The sequence below is a fragment of the Capricornis sumatraensis genome, chromosome 2, assembly GCF_032405125.1.
Source record: "Capricornis sumatraensis isolate serow.1 chromosome 2, serow.2, whole genome shotgun sequence".
In the NCBI taxonomy this organism is placed as follows: Eukaryota; Metazoa; Chordata; class Mammalia; order Artiodactyla; family Bovidae; genus Capricornis; species Capricornis sumatraensis.
The window spans coordinates 198901306-198919940 of record NC_091070.1 but is presented as its reverse complement, the minus strand read 5'-3'; the positions used below and the strand labels follow the sequence as shown (position 1 = coordinate 198919940).

The window sequence follows — 18635 nt, the reverse complement described above, 5'->3', positions numbered from 1 at the left end:
ATCCTCCCAGGCTTTTCAGGCCAGGAATCAGCACCTCCTCCAGGGAGCCTTTCCCAAGCACCAGGTGAGCCCTCCCTCTCAGCGCCGCTTGCCTAGCATTCTTTCATTGCTCACACCAGCTTCATCCTTCCTTGTCACGTGCTGTGTGCATTCCCGTGCCCTCCTTCCTGCCCACCTGTAGGCCTCCTAGGGGCAGGATCCTTTTCTGCCTCCTCTCAGCCTGCTCTAGAGAGCCCTGCACATCGAAATGGCTCAGAGAAACATCTGGTGAATGAATAAAAAGAACAGTGAATTAATGAGTAGATTACAATCTAAGAAGCCAGGACTTTACCCCTCACACAATAGGGAAGCCTACAAAATTTGCAGAAAAATACACGATCAAAACAACATTTCCTTCCCCATCTCACCAGCCCCTTCTCTGCTTTCTTTGCCTTTAATACTTAGCCTATCCTGACTTGTTTCTTATCTGTCATGTCTTATCTGTCAATGACCTCTCAGTCATTCAACAAACTTTAGCTGAGTGCCTACTACATGCCCGGCTTGTTCTAGGTGCCAAGGATACAGATAACACAGACAGAATTCTCTCCTCTCACAGAGCTGACATTCTAGTGAGAGAGTGAAGGGCAATAAACACAAGGAAGGAACACAAATAAACACAAAGAAGGAAGTAAAATATAGAGAATGCCAACGGATGGCACCTTCTATGGAGGAAAACAGCAGGCAAGGACAGGAAGTTGAAGGGAGTGATCTGCCATCATAAACAGGTGTCACAGGGAGACAGACTACCTTTGAGCAAAGACCTGAAGGAGGTGGGAGAGAGGATTTTTTTCTTTCGCATCCACTGATACATGCCTAGTACCTGCAGCAGTACCTGACTGGCAGCAGGCACAAAAGAATGAGTGTGCTGAAACAGTTAATTCATTTTTTTCATTAAACTTTTTATATTCAGAGAATTGTGGAGAGATAAGCAGTTGTTAGAAATAATACCCTTCACTCAGCTTCCCCCAATGGTAACATCTCATGTAACTGGAATTCAAATTCAAAACCAGGACTGCGACATTAACACAATCCTCCGATGTGATTCAGACTTCAGAGTTTTATGTGTCCTTGCGTGTGTATATGTACGCAGTATACTCAGTGGTGTGCAATTGATGCTTCCTTGCTTGTGTATATGTATACGGTATATTCAGTGGTATGTAATTTTAAGGCCCAATCTCTTTCTGACAATTAGGAGGCCAGTTGAAGAGTTGAAGGAAAGTGGGATGGAGCAGGCTGGGCACTTCTACACATGGGAGTTCTGTTTAATCCTCACAGCTCTCCAAAAGAGTAGGTGTTCTTATCCCCATTCTACAGACATGAAGACTGACAACTGCAGGGCTCAGAGAAAGGAACTTGTTGAAAGGCACACAGCTGACAGGTGGAGAAACCAGAACCCCCAACCCGTGACTGTCTGGTTCCTTCACTGGGGCACATTCCTGCACATAAGAATCGCCTGAATTTAAAGAAAAAGAGAGAGAGAGAGAGAGAAGCAGCAGGGACCCAGAGGAAGGCCTGGCTCTAGGAAGGGAGAGGAAAGAAGGGAGGAGTTGATGAGGATGTCACTGGGATTCTGCGTGAGGGAGACAGAAGTACCATTCATGAGAAAGGATGGAGAGCTGGAGAGTCCTCAGAGAGGAGCGAAGGGATGTCTTGGCTCAGCCGGACCCAGCGTGCAATCTTGGGCAAGTGGATTTACATCTCCGAACTTTGTGTTCCTCAATGAGACCAGGATGAGAATGGCCACCCAACTCATTTGCTCCAAGGCCAAGGAGAGATGAAAAGGTAGCCCTCTGGCAAAGCTGAAGTGCCAGACCAACTGCTAAAGCCAGAAAGAAGGCGACCCAACCCGACGGCCCAGACTGCCTGCGGTCTCCCGACGAGAATGATTGGCTGGCTTTCCCAAAGATGAAAATGCAGAATTTAGGTCAGCAGGCAGAGAGAAGCTCGCTTTGTTTACAAGAGACAGAGAGCGTGTGTTCCTATTAAATGCCTTTGAATCGCAGCGATGATGAGAGACCCAGGGCTGTTTACCACTTGGGATATTTACTTTTCTCATATACAAATCAGTTCGGGTGCCGTCAGAGCTGACGCCACCTCACACTGCGGCCCTCTGACGTCTCTGTGCTTCCCCGGTGCCCACACATGGTTTGAATTTATCGGTTTTAGCAGCTTTCATTTATATTGTGTGAGGATCACGGAATGACCAGCAAACAGAAGCTCTGATCCGTGTCCTGGAAAAAACACAGAAGTGTGAGGAAAGGGGGCAAGGGGAGGGCTGGGAAGATGCCTCCAATCCCATGAGAAGCACTGAGGGCCCCCATGGGAATGAAGCATCAGCAGGAAAGCATCGTGGGTGAGAAGGGGCTCAGTGGGCAGAGCTGCCAAAGCTGAACACCTGGGTGCCACAATGGGACACATGGGCGTCTCCCTAGATGTTTGACCTCCTAGAACTGAACATCTGGAAATCTGCGAACAGAGTGGGGGTAGCTGGGGACTTTCTGTTTCCCACCCAGATACTCAGGTGGTGATGTGAGGGTACAGCTGGTAATTTTACAGCTGACCTCAGGATCCCTGGGTGTGTCCTGGGAGCCAGGCCCCAGGCAAACTCAGGTCATCAGATGAGGGTCCTGCCCTCAGAGAACTTCAGTCTACGGAGGAGACAGACATGTAAACACATCCAAGACAGTAAAAGTAACAAATGCCCTTTTCCAGTGAGGTCAGGGCCAGCAGAGGTAGCGGCTTCGCCGCAGCGGGATGCCATGTGCGTCTAGCAAGTGCTCACATCCATGGAGCAGGCTCGGCCAGGGAGGAACCTGCCCAGGCTCATGCTGCTGGACTCCTGATCCAGCGCTCCCACGATGGACAGACCATGTACGAACTGCAGATCCTCCCATCCCCCAACCTCCCAGAACCACCTGCATCATCCCACTTCCACACTGAACAGCTGGAATCCCTCCCCCCAGTTCTGCCGTCAAATGGGCCATACAAAATCCAAGGCCATGTTATGCCATGGTAACTATTTTAGAAATGGTGATCAGGGTCTCAGGCTCCTCACAAAGAGCTGATCTTTAACTACACACTAGTCTCACTCGGCAACTAGACCATTTTTACGGTCCCGTTTCAAAAAGACAACACACCCATGTTCCTGTTCCAGAAGCTGAGAGTCCTTCTCCTCTGGCTCAGCACTGAGATCAACTTGGAATTATTGAGGGAAAAGACCTTCACACGGGAGCTCCTCCCTCAAGCCACGGGGCTTGGGAATTTCCAAGCAAGCCTGAGTGAGGTGCTCCAGTAAGAAGAGTGAATTACAGAACACAGAAGTGCGGAACGGTGGCCCCCAGTGCTCCTAGGATGGAGTCTAAGTTTCTTAACACGGCTTAAGAGCACGCCACCATGTGGCCCGCGAGCCACCCTGGCCGGTCCCCTGAGCCTCCTCTTCCACCAGCAAGTGCGCTCCAAGAGTACAGGATGGACAGTGAGTGAAGACGGCCCCTCAGTCTGAGTCAATATCACCGTCAGCTCCCAACCCCATACTGGTGCTCCTCCTGAACCCTGGGAACACCTGTTTTTCTATACTGATCTAAGGTGGCACTGTACTGCCAAGTATAGTATGAGCATAGGTATGAGTTCCTAGCCCAGCCAGGTACTCATAAGGAGGGGAGGTCTGTCTATTGTATACAATGAGCATCTTCACCAGCAAAGAAAACTCCGGGACAGCAAGGATGCTGTCTCATTCATCTTGATACCATGTGTAAGGCCTCCCACGGCCCTGCAAAGCCCCAGTTGCAGGTGGGGCTGGGGGCTCAGGGTGAGCATTCAAGGCAGATGGGAGCTGTTACGCTACCCAGCACAGGCTCCTGAGGCTGGGTTTTGGGGGTGGCCCTTTGCCACACTTCCTCCTCCCGCTCCTGCCCTAGAGAGCTACACAAAGAAGTATCCCAGTTGTCCAGCCTGTGCCAGTATACATTCACGGCCTCCACTCCTGCTGGGCCCTCAGTCTGCCCTGCTATTCCTTTACCCCTGCCTCCCTCCTCACCTCGGGTCCTGGCCAACAGACCACCTCCTTCTCTCCTTCCCAATGTGGCATTCTTTCTTAGGAGGGAACATCAGTTGTCTACCAACTCCCTACTGCTCCTAAGCTTTCTTACTTCTAGTCCCAGAAGAAGAGCTATGCCTCCCCCATCCACTCCTGACCCCTCCCACTGTCAGATTTCAGTCCCTTTTCATAGATGCAGAGAGTGTGAGTGCCCAGACTCTGCAGCCAGATTGCCTCAGTCTGAATTCTAGATCCTCCCCTCACCAACTGTGTGACCTCAGGTAAATGAAATCACCTATTGGTGCCTCAGTTTTCTCACCTGTAAAATGGGATTGAATTATACTATGTCCCTGAGAGACTGTCACGAGGATTCAGCAGAGCAGTGCATATATAAGACTCAGACACATTCCTGGCGCTCTGCTGTGGAGCACTTCTCTCTGGGGTCTCTTCAATCCCTCCCTTTCTCACCAGCCCCAGACTTGTGACCTGGAAGTAAGCCTGGCACAGTGTAGTTTCCAGCAGGGTTTGGCAAACAACTGAAGGAAGGAATGGATGGGTGAAGAGTTCCGTAGTAACTAATTCAATCCACTGAGTAGATACAGGGTACTTCTCTTTGGGAGAAAGAGAAGAGGAGAAATACATACTGAGCAGCACAAAGCACACAGCCCACTGAAGAGCTAATAAAGTCCGGCCCAGGCTTTAACCCCAGTTCTCCCTATCACTCTGGGTCACTGCTATTAACATACCAACCCCTGTGCAAAAGACAAACAGGACCCTCGGAGAGGGAATGGCCTCAGGTCATGCATGAGGCAGGCAACCTGTGGCAGAGCTGGGCCCGTAGCAGTCTTCAGCCTAAACTTTCTTTCCTTTTTGACGTGTCCACACCCCAGGGAGTGGTGGGAAATCATAGGCAAGCTGAACTAGAACAAGTATGGCTAGATGGTCAGAAAAAAATAACCACGCTCTGGGTGATCAGGTTGCAGGGTCCCAATCAGGCCAATCCCTCACCCTGCTCTGGATGACGTTCAGTAAAGAGGAGACTCAAGGATTGAGAACCACTTTTTCTATGGGATGGGCTTCACCTCCAGACACAGTGTGAAAATGGGCCAGTAACAATAATTAAACTGACCATGACTTAAACCACCACAATTAACATCCATTACCTCTGAGTGTGTGCCAGGCGGTCAGCTCTGTGGTGGATATGCATTACCTCATTCACTCCTCAACACACCAGGAGGTGGATGCTATTATGAGCCCCAGCTTTTCAGATATGGAAACAGACCCTCAGTCATCCAGTCTGAGTTGGTGGAGCTAGAATTCTAACTCCAGCTCAGTCCAGTCCCTTTCTTAAAGTATCAAAAGATCTAAATCCTGGCTCCATCATTCTGCACAAAGTACTTAGTCTCAGCTCCTAAAATGGGGGAAATGATACTTACCTTTCAGGAGTATTTTAGAAATTAACTGTAATAAACCCGAGGTCTAGCACATAATAGGCACTAAATAACAATGGCTGTCTTGGGAGCTGGAGAGGAAAAGGAGAGAGTACAGTCAATGGAAGGAGGGGTAGAAAGACCTTCCTTGCAAACCTTCCACATTTCCCATCTGGCACTTCTGCCTAACAGTTTCTTTCCCCCAGGCAAGGCCTCTCCCACTCCTATCTCCATGGGCCCTGCCTGGTCCTGCTGAAACTGCAAGTTCTCCATCAAGAATCCTGCATCCCTTTCACATCACCCTCTCCATACAACTACACTGATGGAAGCAGAATAATAGAAAAGTCACCTGCAAGACCACCAGAAGGCCTTGGCATGGGGGCTATATAGTGCTGGGTCAACTAAACAGTCAAGCTCAAACACAGTGAACGTACCAGTTATGGCCCCTGAGGTCCCAAAGTGACTCAGTTCACCCACCCATGGCCCATACACAGTTCTTCAGACTGCATCTCATCCCCAGCAGAGGGTCTGGAGCTCAAAAATATCCCATAATCCTGAAGAATTTCTAGCCACCCAACTAGTTCTCCTGGGGGGCGGGGGGCACTGGGAGTCAAAATAGGGGAGATGAGGGGGTAGGGACAGGAAACTGGTCCAGCCCCCTTCAAGGTGTTTGTCTGGGGGGTCAGGAGGAATTTCGGGCTAGAGTTATTGCATGTGAAAGACTGTGGAAACTGCAAACCTCGATGCAAATGGTTGGAATTATCATTGCCAATTAGGCTTTTGTCTCTCCTCAAACTCAAAGCAGAGCAGTTCAAGGAAAGGAAACCGTGAGAACTAGGGCAAAAAGATGAGACAGGGAGGTATCCGAAAGGCTTTCTCTGCCCACAGCTTCTCTTCTCAAAAGCGGTTTCAAATGGGGCTGGAGGCTTAAATTACAAACCGCCTAGAAGGCGCCCTAAGTCGCCAGGAGGTAAAACTGGTCAGGAAACTTTACAGAACCATAACAGGGAGGAAGCAGGTAAGTCCTTTAAATAGAAGAGGAACTGGAAAGGAGCTGGCCTTTTATCTGTGCACTTTGGCTTCCCAGGGCAGGGCTGGCCAGGGGACGTGGGCGCAGCCTGCCTTGTCTCCTGCACAGTCGCCAGGGCTGACTGAGGGGCAGGCGGGGCCATGTGCAGCGCTTCTAGGAAACATGTATCTTCAGTAGCGGAATCTCGTCTGAGCAAAGCCGACCGCACTCTGACCCTGACTGGGAGCAGAGGTGGGCAGGAGTGGGAAGCCGGCTCCCAGAGCACATCACATTACCTGCCAAGACCAACCCCCCATCTTTGCCTACTGCTCCCCCCTCCACCATCCCCCACTGTGTAAGGTGCTTCTGCTCCCTCCCCTCCCCACCCTGGAAGGCATCACAGCCTCGTCCTTCTTGCTCACTTTTGTATCTCAGCACAAATCCCACTATCTGGCCACACAATGGGAACTAAAAAACATTTCTGGAAAAATTATATGATGATGCTAATTTAAAGATGCAATGACCATGGGTGTCTGGTACTTCATAATCAGTTGATCCTCATAGCAATCAGATGAAACTGGCAGATAGGAGACTAAGACCCAAGAAGGTTAGGTCACTAGCCTTAGGTGACCTATATTCCTGATGAGTGCAATGATTCTGGGCCCTGCCTGAAAGAGCACTGGCCTGTCCTGGGCCCTGCCTGGAGGCATCCTAGGGGGCTTCTGAGTTGAGTCTGTGCTATGCTGGGTGAATACTGACTAATGCTTGGTTCTGAAGGTTAAGTCAGGCCAGGATGTTCCTCGGAATGAGGAAGCTTTATGCAAAGAAACAGGCTCACAGGTAAGAGAGGTAAAATTGAGTGCTTTCCCCTGCTCTTCCTGACCTGATGGGGAGAAAAGGAACATATATATATTGGGACAGGAATCATATATATATAGGGACATGCCCTATAAAGGGCATGGCAACCCACTCTAGTATTCCTGCCTGGAGAATTCCCACAGACAGAGGAGTCTGGTGGGCTAGAGTCCATGGGGTCCCAAGAGGCAGACATGACTGAAGTGACTTGGCATGCACAGGGAGGGTGGATGGTGGTTAGGGTCTGATCTGAAAGAACCTGCAGGTCCCCCGGCCCCCAGAGAAGTCACCTTGCCTAGTCAGGGGAGGAATACGGGCCAGCAGCAGGGGCCACTGAAGAGACTGGATAGGACCTAGGCCCCCACTAGAGACAGCTCCAGGGCCGTGACTTGTGTGGGCCAAGTCTGATGACCTTCTGGCTCTTTTCAAGGGTAGTCAAGCATGCAGAGTGGCCCTGGTATGACTCACTCACTATTAGGGACTGCAGATTTGTGCCACTCTGTCCATATGCTAAGGTCCTAACCTCCACTATGATAGTATTTGAAGATGGAGACTTTACTAGGGAATTAGGTTTAGAAGAGGTCATGAAGGCGGGGTCCTCATGATGGGACAGGTGCCCATCACCAGCACACTAACTCCTTCTCAATCTCTAATATAAATGTCGTCAAACTGAAACTGAAGTCGCTCAGTTGTGTCCGACTCTGCAACCCCATGGACTGTCACCTAACACGCTTCTCCATCCATGGATTTTCCAGGCAAGAATACTGGAGTGGGTTCCCATGTTGTCAAGTAAGCCTCAAAAAAAAAAAAAAAAAAAAAAAAAAATCAGAAACGAAAAGGAAAAAAAAATAAAACTTACAACGCTGAAAGCCAATCACATCATTGCACCTAAACTCAGGCTGCCTGAGTTATGATCAGGCAGTATCAGCCGAGAGGGGACAGTCCAATCTTGTGACTTTCATCTTCTCGGATGAAAGTCTGGCTATAAGGAAACATTTGCTTGAAGGGTCCAGGCTTTTCAAATGGCTGCCCTCAGGGACCCCTAAAGCCAGACCATAAAAACCAGGGAGGGCTCTCAGGTAGAGGAACAGCATAAGCAAATGCATGGAGGCCTGATCAGGGACTGTGTGACAGAGAGAGGGAAGGAGAGAGGCCTAGAACAGGTTGGCAGCACGGGAGCCCAAGCAAAGTAGCAAGTATGGTTGAAATTAAACATTTTTAAATGAAAATAAAATGCGGGATGTAGTGACCCTGGAGAAGCTCACATGAACTCTGAGTAGAGAGAAGGAGGAAAAAAAAAAAAAGAGGCCTTTGTTTGCAAGGAACAGACAAGGAAGAGAAGACACCAAAGCATTCTGGGATGGAGAGACAGAGACATTCAACAGTGACCTGTGGTGTCATAGAGTCCCCACCAAAGGATTAGCGATAGCACTGAACTGCTTCCATGTCTCAGGTGGGCAGTCTGAGGCTTTCTGTGAATCCAGAGGCCAACACTCAGCCTCCTGTTAGCATCCAGAGCTGCCAACACCTCAACCACAGGATACAACACAGGGCCCCAACTTCAGAACTGGAAAACATCCAGTCTCATTTTGTAATCAACTTTGAGCATATTTTGAGCTAGGTTTTGAAGCTGGGTTGATTAGGAAAGAAAAGACAGCCGCAGTAATAATCACAATAGAATGTAAAATATCTAAGTGGTGAAAGAATATCATAAAATGCCATCACACGTTTCACAGAGGGAAAGAATAGACGTGGCTGCATCATCAGAGAAAAGCTTGCCTCAAGTCCTCCCAAGCAGATGAGATTTAGAAGCATTCTGGGAAGACTTCCTGGAGGAGGTACAGCATGGAGCTGAGTCTTAGAGATCTCAGAGGATTCAGGAGTAGGAGAGAAAAGAAGGAAATTCCTGCAGAGGGAGGGGGCCCAGCACATGCAACAGCATTTCCAAGCTTGGGGCAACGTTCTGTGTTCCAGCGGATATTCTGCGCAGATTTAAAAGCCTGTGGATCCTGGAGGAGCAGCTAGGCCAGACAGCTTGGCAGCCGCTGAGCAGAGCTGAAGGCTGGGCCACCGGCTGCCTGTGGATTAAGTGGGCGGACAGAGAGCCAGTGATGGGAGATAAAAGGGAGTGAAGTGGATAATATTTAGAAGCAAACTTGAGGGGGAAAGAAACACGGCCGCCTGGCTGGCTGGCTGCAGGCTCGTCCTATTCTTCAGTTTCCTCCCTCGGAAAGCTGCATTACCAGGCGACCTCTTCCTGGCTTTGAGAGATGTCCAAATGGGAACTATTAACAAAGGCACGCTCCCATTTTTATCTCCGTCACAAAGTCAGGCTTTTGGCCTGGGGAGGGCGGGAGGCTTTGTAGGGAGGAGATCACTGTGTTTGAGGATGGGACTTCTTGGAATTCTTGAGAACTGGTCCCTTCCAACTCTAAGATGTTAGAAGTCTGTGTGTATGAGCTGAAAAGTCTTCAAAGCTAAAGGGCTAGGATTTCACGATGTGAAGATTCTTCGAGTCCAAAAATGCCTCTGAGGCTAATGTTCTAAGATTTCACCATTCTTAGATTCCCTGAGTCTCCAAGTCCCAGCTCAGAGATTCTGTAAATCAGGAAGACTTCATGCTGTGAACTTCTGATTCAGAGACAAGAATATTTCATGACATCTTGGTCACACCTCCGGCTTTATGGCCTCACTCTCCTTTGATGGAAGGACCTGAGCCATCCTATGTGTCTGCTTCTGAGCTTAATAACATTGAATGTTAAAGTTTGAAATTAACCAAGTCAGGGGAAAAAAGAAAAAAGAACAGAGCCTGCTGTGCTGGCAGGGGCTCTTTGCAAACAGCTCTCTGGGCACACAAAGAAAATGAGAGTCCACATGTCTAGGGGTCAGGCCTTGGGGGTGCTCCGGGTGACTTCCACACCATGTGACAGATATTGGCTGAACAGCTCCTGACCACAGGGCTGGGATGGGAGCCACAGTGGGTGCTGCAGGCTGCGCCTGCTCCCAGGCCAGGATCTGCAGGTACAGGTGTGGACTAGCCCAGCCTGTGCTTAGAGCCAACACTGACCCCGAGGCTCTCTGTGGGTGACCCTGGGGAGAAGATGGCTCAGCATGGTTGCAGGTCCTTAGGGGTGCCCAGCTGGTCTTAAGAGAAGTGTCTTACCCTTTCGATCTGGGGAGGGCACACGGATCTGATAGGAAGCCACAAATAGGGATGAGTGGTATGGACGTGAGAGGCCAAAGGTCACTGCTGCTATTGCTGCTATAGCTGCCACGGAGGCCCAGAGGGTGGGGGTGGGGGTAGGAACAGCCATTCTTGGAGGATGGGAAGTGAGAGGTGGGTTCCATTAGATGGGAATGTATGACAGCAACAGAAAGGTGACGTGCAGGCAGGACACAGGGGAGACTAACACACAGGCTCTTCATGCCTCGGTTTCCACGGCTGTTAAGAAGAAAGCATTGATATCGCCCCTGGCTTGGCAGTAAACTCCCCAGGGGAAAAATCCAGGCTGCTCCCCGTACTATCCTGGCTGACACTAAGATGCTCTGGCTGAATGAATGGGGGAGCCAGCGAGGGAGGAGTCCTGGGGAAGGGCAGGCTGCAAGGCTGGGCAGCTGTACACCAGACTGCGCCACGACAGGCTGGGGCTCCATCCGCTTGACAGGCTGGAAGCAAGAAGCAGCAGGTCACCCACTGGAACCAGCAGGCTTCAGCACAAGTAGATGAGGTATAGGCAGCAGCCCACCACAGACAAGCTGGCCAGCCCCTCCCAACTGTGGAGAACTCAGCCTGGAAATCTCAGGGTGGCCCAGCCCCTCCAAAGTACGAGGACTGCAGAAGAGCACACAGAACCCAGAACTGGGCGGGTCCGGAAACTGCGGGACAGAGCAGGCAATCTAGGCCCGGAGAGGGACAGGACAAGCCGAAAGTCATGGCCAAGGTAGAAACAGGGTAGGCCTGGAGCCCGTTTTGTACTCCACGGCCCGCTTCATTATCTCCACATTTTGTGTCCTTGTAGGATGGTGAGGAACCATTAACATTCAAGGAGGGAGCTCTTCACTGCGGCTTGTGCCATCTTTCTTCACTCATTCATTCCATAGTGCTGGACGAAGGAAGGGAAGCAGGGATGGTCATATTATTGTTTCTGACCATTCATTCTCTCTCTAAATCCTACTTAAGCATCCTATAATGCGTGCCGTTCCCTCAGCTGTATTAATAGACTAGGACCTCTGGCTATAACCAAGGAGACCCTTTATTCAGTTGTGTTGCCGAGCCTGTGTTAAGGGTGCTGTCTTCACCTTGGTCCCTTGGAAAGCTGGGCAAACCTTTAGAAGAAAGAAAGATAGTGCGCTAAATCGTGTCCAACTCTTGCGATCCCATGAACTGTAGCCTTCCAGGCTCCTCTGTCCATGGGATTCTCCAGGCAAGAACTCCTATTTTAGAATCAGATCCAATTTCTAAGCCAGGGAGAAAATCAGTTTCAGCACTTTTCAATAATCTCTTTCAATACATTTTTTTAATATTTTATTTTATTTTTTAGCAAGATACGATGATCTCCCTGCATTACAATACACACATCACCAGATAATGCCATCTGACTGTTAAAAACAAAATTACATCAGCTCTCGGAATCTTGAAAAACATGCTCTGGCATCAGACACACTCACGCTTGAATCCTGAGTCCGCCTGACCTGGCTGTATAATCACAACCGAATGACTTAACCTATTAAGCCTTAATTTATTGTCTGTAAAAGAGATACAATGACAGGCCTTGTCACATCTCTGGGAGGATTAGAGATGATGTAATCACGAGGTCTAATATAGCGCCCTGTATGGAGACACAGCTCAATAAATGATGACTTTGGGCTTTCTAACTCCTTTGAGAGGAGGCTGTAGAATTTTACAAACATCTTGGACACCCTTGGCAGCCACGCCCAAGCCACACACACTAGATGAACAGCGTCGGCGTGTGAGTTAAATCACAGCCAAGTTCAGAATGGCAGTGTCCTTGTTTTTTTCATCTTGCCTTGGAGAACCACATAACTCAGAGGGCTCCTCATCCAGTGCCTCCACCGAACTGAGTGGGGGCCACTGAGGCCCCCTAGAGGGAGAAAGAGGTCCCCTAATCAGTCCACTGCATTCGGGGCAGCTGGTACCAATCCCCAGAGGCAGCCAGCAGAGCTGATTGAAATGGGCAGGTCTCAAGATTGTCACAAGATCCAGACTCGAGACTCAGGCATCCCCCGGGCCCTGAGTGCAGGGGCTACCACCCCCTCCTATTACTCCAGCTTTACTTTGTTCAGCAAAGCACAGGCAGTGGGCATGGCTGCTGGAAGAAGGTGCCAACAGGTGAAGGTGATGCTTCCCATGCAGCCTTCTTTCCTTGTCCTGAAGCCTCCCAGACTCTTTCCCAAGCATGGGCCCTATGTCTAGGTAGTCCTCTTACCCTCCTGACAACCCCCCCACAGGTCACGTTGGTTCACATCCTCACAAAACCAGCTCAGTTGTAAAAAAAAAAAAAAAGGCTAGTCACTACTGTTCCATTCAATAGATAACAAGAACCCCAGAGTTATACACAAGTCATTGGCTTTGGAGCCAGAGCTGGGACAGAAACCTAGAAGCTAGACTCCCATCCCTCAGCCCACTATCCTGAGCTGCCTATAAACACATCAGAGAAATCTTTAGAGGACCTGCCTTTACCATCCCTGCTCCAGCCACAGAGCCAAAGGAAATAATTTCTCTACAAGGGTAAATTCTCCAAGAAGTAAACTGTTAAGCCCTTTACCCTAAAGGAAAGAAGGGTACAAAAGCAAGTACTGAAGGAAGAACTGCAAGACACGAATCACCCAGACGCAGGACGTCCCGGGAATCAACCCAGGGCAGCAAGGGGATTGCGTCCTTCCCTTAAGTCAGGCAGACTGGCTCTGTTCCATGCGGCCTTGGTCAAGTCATCCAGGCTTTCGGAGTGCCCACCTAAGAAAGTCATAGGGTTGTGAGATTCCGACAAGATGAAAAAGCGTGCAGAGCCTCCTGCAGGGTGCCTGGCACATGGAGTTGATTATAATGGTCCCATGGAATGTCAGGGCTGAGTGGCTTGAATGATGACCTAATCCCGGTGTCTCATTTCACAGATGGGAAAAACAAGGGCCAGAGAGGGGAAGTGACTTGCTCAAGGTCACATAGCAAGCACACAATGATGTTGGGTTCAGTGCGCTCAGTTCATATTAAAATTAGAGACCAGGGCCAAGAAGTTTGATCTTGCATGCTGTGCAAAGATGGAAGAAACTTTTACATAAGTCCTACCTTCAGCCGGTATAGCTTTCTTTCTCCATTTAGCTAGGGGAAATGTGGTATAATCTGACTAGAGGAAAATATAAGAAGTTTGAGAAATACTAAAATCAAAATTAAAATCCCAGGTCTTAACAAAACGCACTCTTTTCAAGCTTTTTTTTCCCTCACCATCTTCTCTTTGCTACCCCCTCCCCAAATATTTTGCAATAACAGTAATGCTGGGAGGAAAGAAAAAATAAAAATCTGATGCACTTAACAGATATTTCAGTACAATAATGCATCACAGATGTTCATATCAAACTGTGCACGCGTGCATACAATTTTACTGAGAAGGCTGTTGTTGCATTTCTGACTTTTGGGTTGGGGATCCCTAACAACTCCATCTGCCCAGGCTCTGGAATCGCTCCCTTCCCAGTTAGCCCATGCCTGCCCACGAGTATGGAGGAGAGATTTCATCACCTCGCTCCAAAATGATAACAGGACAAATTGGCGAGGTCAGGCACTCTGGCAGGTGGTGAAGGGTGTGCAGATTAGGGAACCGAGAGGAGTCCTGTTTTCTTTTGTTCAGGACTTGCTTCCTGCAGCCCTCTCAGGGAGCTGGACCCAAGAACAATTTTAAGAGACAGCCCAGGCTGGTGATGGGGTGGGTGCATTTTTGAAACCAGAAATTTGAGTCTGTTTGATCTTCAAACATGGGCTTTGGAGACTGTCAGCGGGCTTCTTGCTGGCCGATGAATGGCTCTCAGGAACTTTTCCTAAAACATAACCTCACATGCTTTCCAGCAAATGTTTTCAACCTACCAGAGCCATCCTTTGGTTGCACAGCAGTGTTTCCAGACCTCGAAGAAAGATAGTTTTGTTGTTTTAAGAGAGACAGATTAAAGCCAGGGGCTGTTTAACCAGAGGGTCTGTGTGCTCCCTTAGGCTTTGGTCAGATTCCTCTGTGGTTGGTACAAAGAGGGTGTTGAGAGGGACGGTGGGTCGCCCACCTTCCCGGCCTAAAAAAAGACATCGAGGCCAGACATGAGGCCTCTGAACAGAGAGGCCTCCCACAAACCTGTCTCCAAAATGAGATGGGTGGTGAGCACCGGGGAGCCTAACACAGATAATATCAGCTCCTGAGGCTAGCAAGGGAAAAGTCACTTCAGAGGGAGTGAGCCGGTACGTTCAGAGGAATCAGCACTGGGCCAGAGAATGCACAGGATTTTTCCCCGCGGAGAAGGAGTCAGGCATAGTCAGAACCCTGCGGGGCGTGACTAACTGCCCCAATATTCCTGCCACCGGGCCCTCTGGGGAAGGACTCCACAATTATGGGAGAGCCAGCAGGAGAACCGACAAACCCGCCTTTCATTTGGCCGGCAAATCAATCTGGCTTCTTACCTCCCTGGGGACAATATTGCATTTCCCCTGGAAAAACAAAAGCAGAGATCTCTGAAGGGGGATCAGTTTCTGCTCCTGTTTCCCTGGTGAAGAGCTTGCAGCATCCCGGGAGCACAAGCAGGTCTGGTTCCAGCAGCAGAGCTTGTAGTCCAGCCAATCTACCGGGCTGGCTCCTTCCTGGAAAAGCATGTCTTGGGGACCACGCCTCACTTAGGGCATGGGCCCGGGGCCCTGCCTAGGGTCCTGCTTACAAGAGCCACCAACCCCTGACTCGGAGGGCCTGTTCTGGGATTGACAGCCCCTCTCAAGGCACAGATGTGAACTCATTGTTCCCAGGGCCTCAGAGTTGAGTTTGGGGCCAGTGAGTTGTGAGTGACCTCTGCCCATGGAGACAGGGCTTTTAACGACACTTTGCTGGATAAGCTCCACCCTCCTCCCTGCCCCCATGCCTGAGGTTCAGAAAGCAGAACTGTCAACCTTGAAGTGAACACATCTCTCTGAAGTTATTAACCCCCAAACTCTCCTTGCTGACTTTCTCAGCCTAGGGAGGCGGTCCAAGGGGTACATGGAGTTTTGTAGAGACCCTGGGAAATTTGGCAGCTCTTAACCTCAACCTGCAAGCCAGGGCCACCAGACCCCAGGTCCATTGCACCTCTCCTGCCTCGCAACCCCAGGAAGCACATCTCCCTCTATGTGTCCTCCGTACACGTACACACACACACACTCACACACACACACACAACGGCTGCCCAGATGCATCCTCCCAATGGCCTCAGGACAGCCTCCTGCTCTTGAAACCCCAGGGCCTCAGGGAAAGTCAGATGCAAACTGGCAACTCTCTCTGTTTCTCATCACTGTGATGCTCCGAGGGAAATTCTTTCTTCTCGGGCAGGCACAGCAGGTGGGGAGTGTATATATCCCCACCAGGTAGCACACTGAGACAGAAGCAAACACCTGAACTCTCACCCCCAAGTCCAGCACACACCAGTCTGTCTTCATACCACCACAAAGGCAGCCAAGAGCTGCCCCACAGCTCGAAAGATCCTCTCCCTTTAAGGCAAGGACAGGATCTGGCCGCAGGAGGAAGGCAATCTGGGGAGAGGAGGAAGGCACATGGGAACGGCTGGGCTCTGGGACCCAGGTGCCCCGTGCTTACCTGGGAGAAGTTGAGCCCATTGAGCGGATGGCATTGCTCCTCCACGCGCTCCACGGCCCCGGTGCTCTTCTTCATCTTCTCAGCCTGCTGGGCTAGGTAAAGGTCAAGCACTGGCACACCACGGGAGCGAACGTCGGTTTCCGTGAGCGAGTTCACCATGAGCATCACCCACACCGGCCTCTTGCGCTCCCAGTTGCCCGCAATGGCGTTGAATAGGTAGTCGGCGTAGAGCCCCTTGCCCCGCTGTGCAGGTGTCATCCATGACGGCATCATCAGTTTCACGTAGTCCAGGTGGCGCTTCAGACGCCAGTAGAGCTCGCGGGGCAGCACGTCCTGCAGGTTCTCCCCGTGCGGCAGCAGCTGGCAGCTGGCCAGCGCTGAGATCGTGTAGGGGTCGGTCAGGTCCAGCTCAAAGTAGACGCGGGCGCTGGCCTGGAAGGCTGCCTTGGAGTTGTCCGGGATGAAGTCCCAGACGCGGGTGTAGGGGACATGGATGGTGCCAAACAGATAGGCCGGGGGGTCACGCCGAATAGTCCACAGGAAGGAGTTCAGGTCCCTCTGCTGCAGAAGGAGAGGTGAAGGAAGGCCGTTAGGCTGAAGCCAGCAGAAGGTTAGAACAGAGGTTAGAAGGTTAGAACAGATAGAAGACAGAGACCGACCTAGGGCGATGGGAAGGACCAAGGGCTTTGGAAACTGAGACCCACATTCAAATCCTGGCTTTGGCCTGTCTTGGCTGTATGATCTTAAGCACACTGTTTCACTTCCCACAGACTCAGTTTCCCCATCTGTAAAATGGGAGCTGAGAGCAGCCACCTCAAAGATTGTTGGGAGGATGAAAAGACACAATCTATGTAAATAAGCCCAGAGAGCAGTGCCAGGCTCAGAAGGAGTGAAGGCAGTGAAGGAAGCTCGCGTTATGATTGGCTCTAGCTGTGAGTGCCAAAGACTGCCACACCACCTGAGAATATTTAATCTTGGCCAAGCCAAACCTTCACCGGCGGTGTTTCATGTGGAGGGTGGGGAGAGGGGGACCAAGAGTCCTGCTCTGGCAAGAAGGGAGGAAGTCATATAACTTTTAAATCCAACCATTAGAAGATACACGCCAAGAGCACTTTGAAAGCAGAACACCTATTAAAAATAGCCTATTTAAACAGCTACTTCCCCATTCAGCAGGGCGGATGCAGTTTTCTTTTTGGAGGGCAGGTCTGGGGTGTCAGCTACTCTGCTCCACCAGCTGAAACCACAGATGAGAAAGTGCTTTAAAACCTGCAGGCTAAGTAAAGTCTCAGGCCCTGGTTTGGGAGGGAAAGATTCCACAGAATTAGTCCCAAGAAATGTACATGCTTTCCAGGCTCCTCCCTTTAAAAGGTGTACCTGGGCTCCAAGTCCAATTGTCTGCCGTCACCTAGGCTCTGAAGAGGAATGTATGTGTGTGTGTGTGTGTGTGTGTGTGTGTGCGCGCGCGCGTGTGTGTGTGTGTGTGTAGAGATGAAGGAGGGTCGTGAAGACATGGGTCATTTCTCCAATCCAGTTTAGGTCCAGGGGTCAAGGGACATGAGAAAGGGCCTCTCCTGTCTCTCAGGCAAAGTCACTGTCCACCCAGGAACATCCTCCGAACCATCACTGCCATCGACCCTGGAACACCCCTTGGACCATCCACTGCCAGCCACCACCTGCAAGCTTTCCGTCAACTCATAAAATTTTTTCTGCCTGATTCTAGTACAAAAGAAAAGTATCTGTTGGGGTGGGGAAAGGGAATAGTACCTTACTTTACCAACAGTCAACAAATGTAAATCTCAGCATCCTGGTGAGAGACTGGCACTGAGGACTCTGCCTGTCACCAAGCTCCCTGTTTCCATACAAGTCAGGTCGCTGGAGGTGCACCTTGCCCAAGGTCAACTAACTGGGCAGCCAGTGAGGACCTTACAGACGGTTTCCTGCTCCCTGGTCTCCAAACCAGGGTTATTTTCAAGGCACTAGTTTACACTTCGAGGGAGAAAGACTGAGGGAAATCAAGGGATTCCTTAGTTTGGAAGGAAAATTAGGAAACCTAGTAATTACTCAATCCCCAAAGAAATATTAGGCCAGCATGTCCTGGCACTTTCTTTTCCTCTCCTCTGGAATCTTCATCCTTTTCGTGAAACCGGGGGCACCTGGGAGCGTGGGTGCTGGGGCCTGGGCTAGAGATGCAAAGTTTGCCTGAGGTCACCGGCGGGGGTCAAGAGAGAGAGGGGAGCTTGCCAGGAGTCTGGGCGTGTGAACGAGAGGAAGGGGCAGAGAAGAGAAAGGCAAGGAACGGCAGAAACAGTGTCAGAAGTGGGAAGAGAGGAACCAGAGGGTAAAGACGGGATCAAAGTAAGAGGGGAGTCCAAAAGGGCACAGAGAGGAAAGTTCCAAGCGGGACCGAAAGTCCGAGGAGAGCCCGAGAGCGTCAGCGG

At 50.4% G+C, this 18635-nt stretch overlaps 1 protein-coding gene across 1 annotated transcript in view; it reads right to left on the bottom strand.

The window, feature by feature from the left end:
- The window catches only part of TRABD2B (TraB domain containing 2B), a 232687-nt gene that overhangs the window by 213727 nt on the left and 325 nt on the right, over positions 1-18635 (bottom strand). The window contains exon 2 of the mRNA XM_068966341.1: positions 16198-16758. Coding sequence (XP_068822442.1) covers positions 16198-16758 — 561 coding nt within the window. The remainder of the gene's footprint in view (positions 1-16197; positions 16759-18635) is intronic.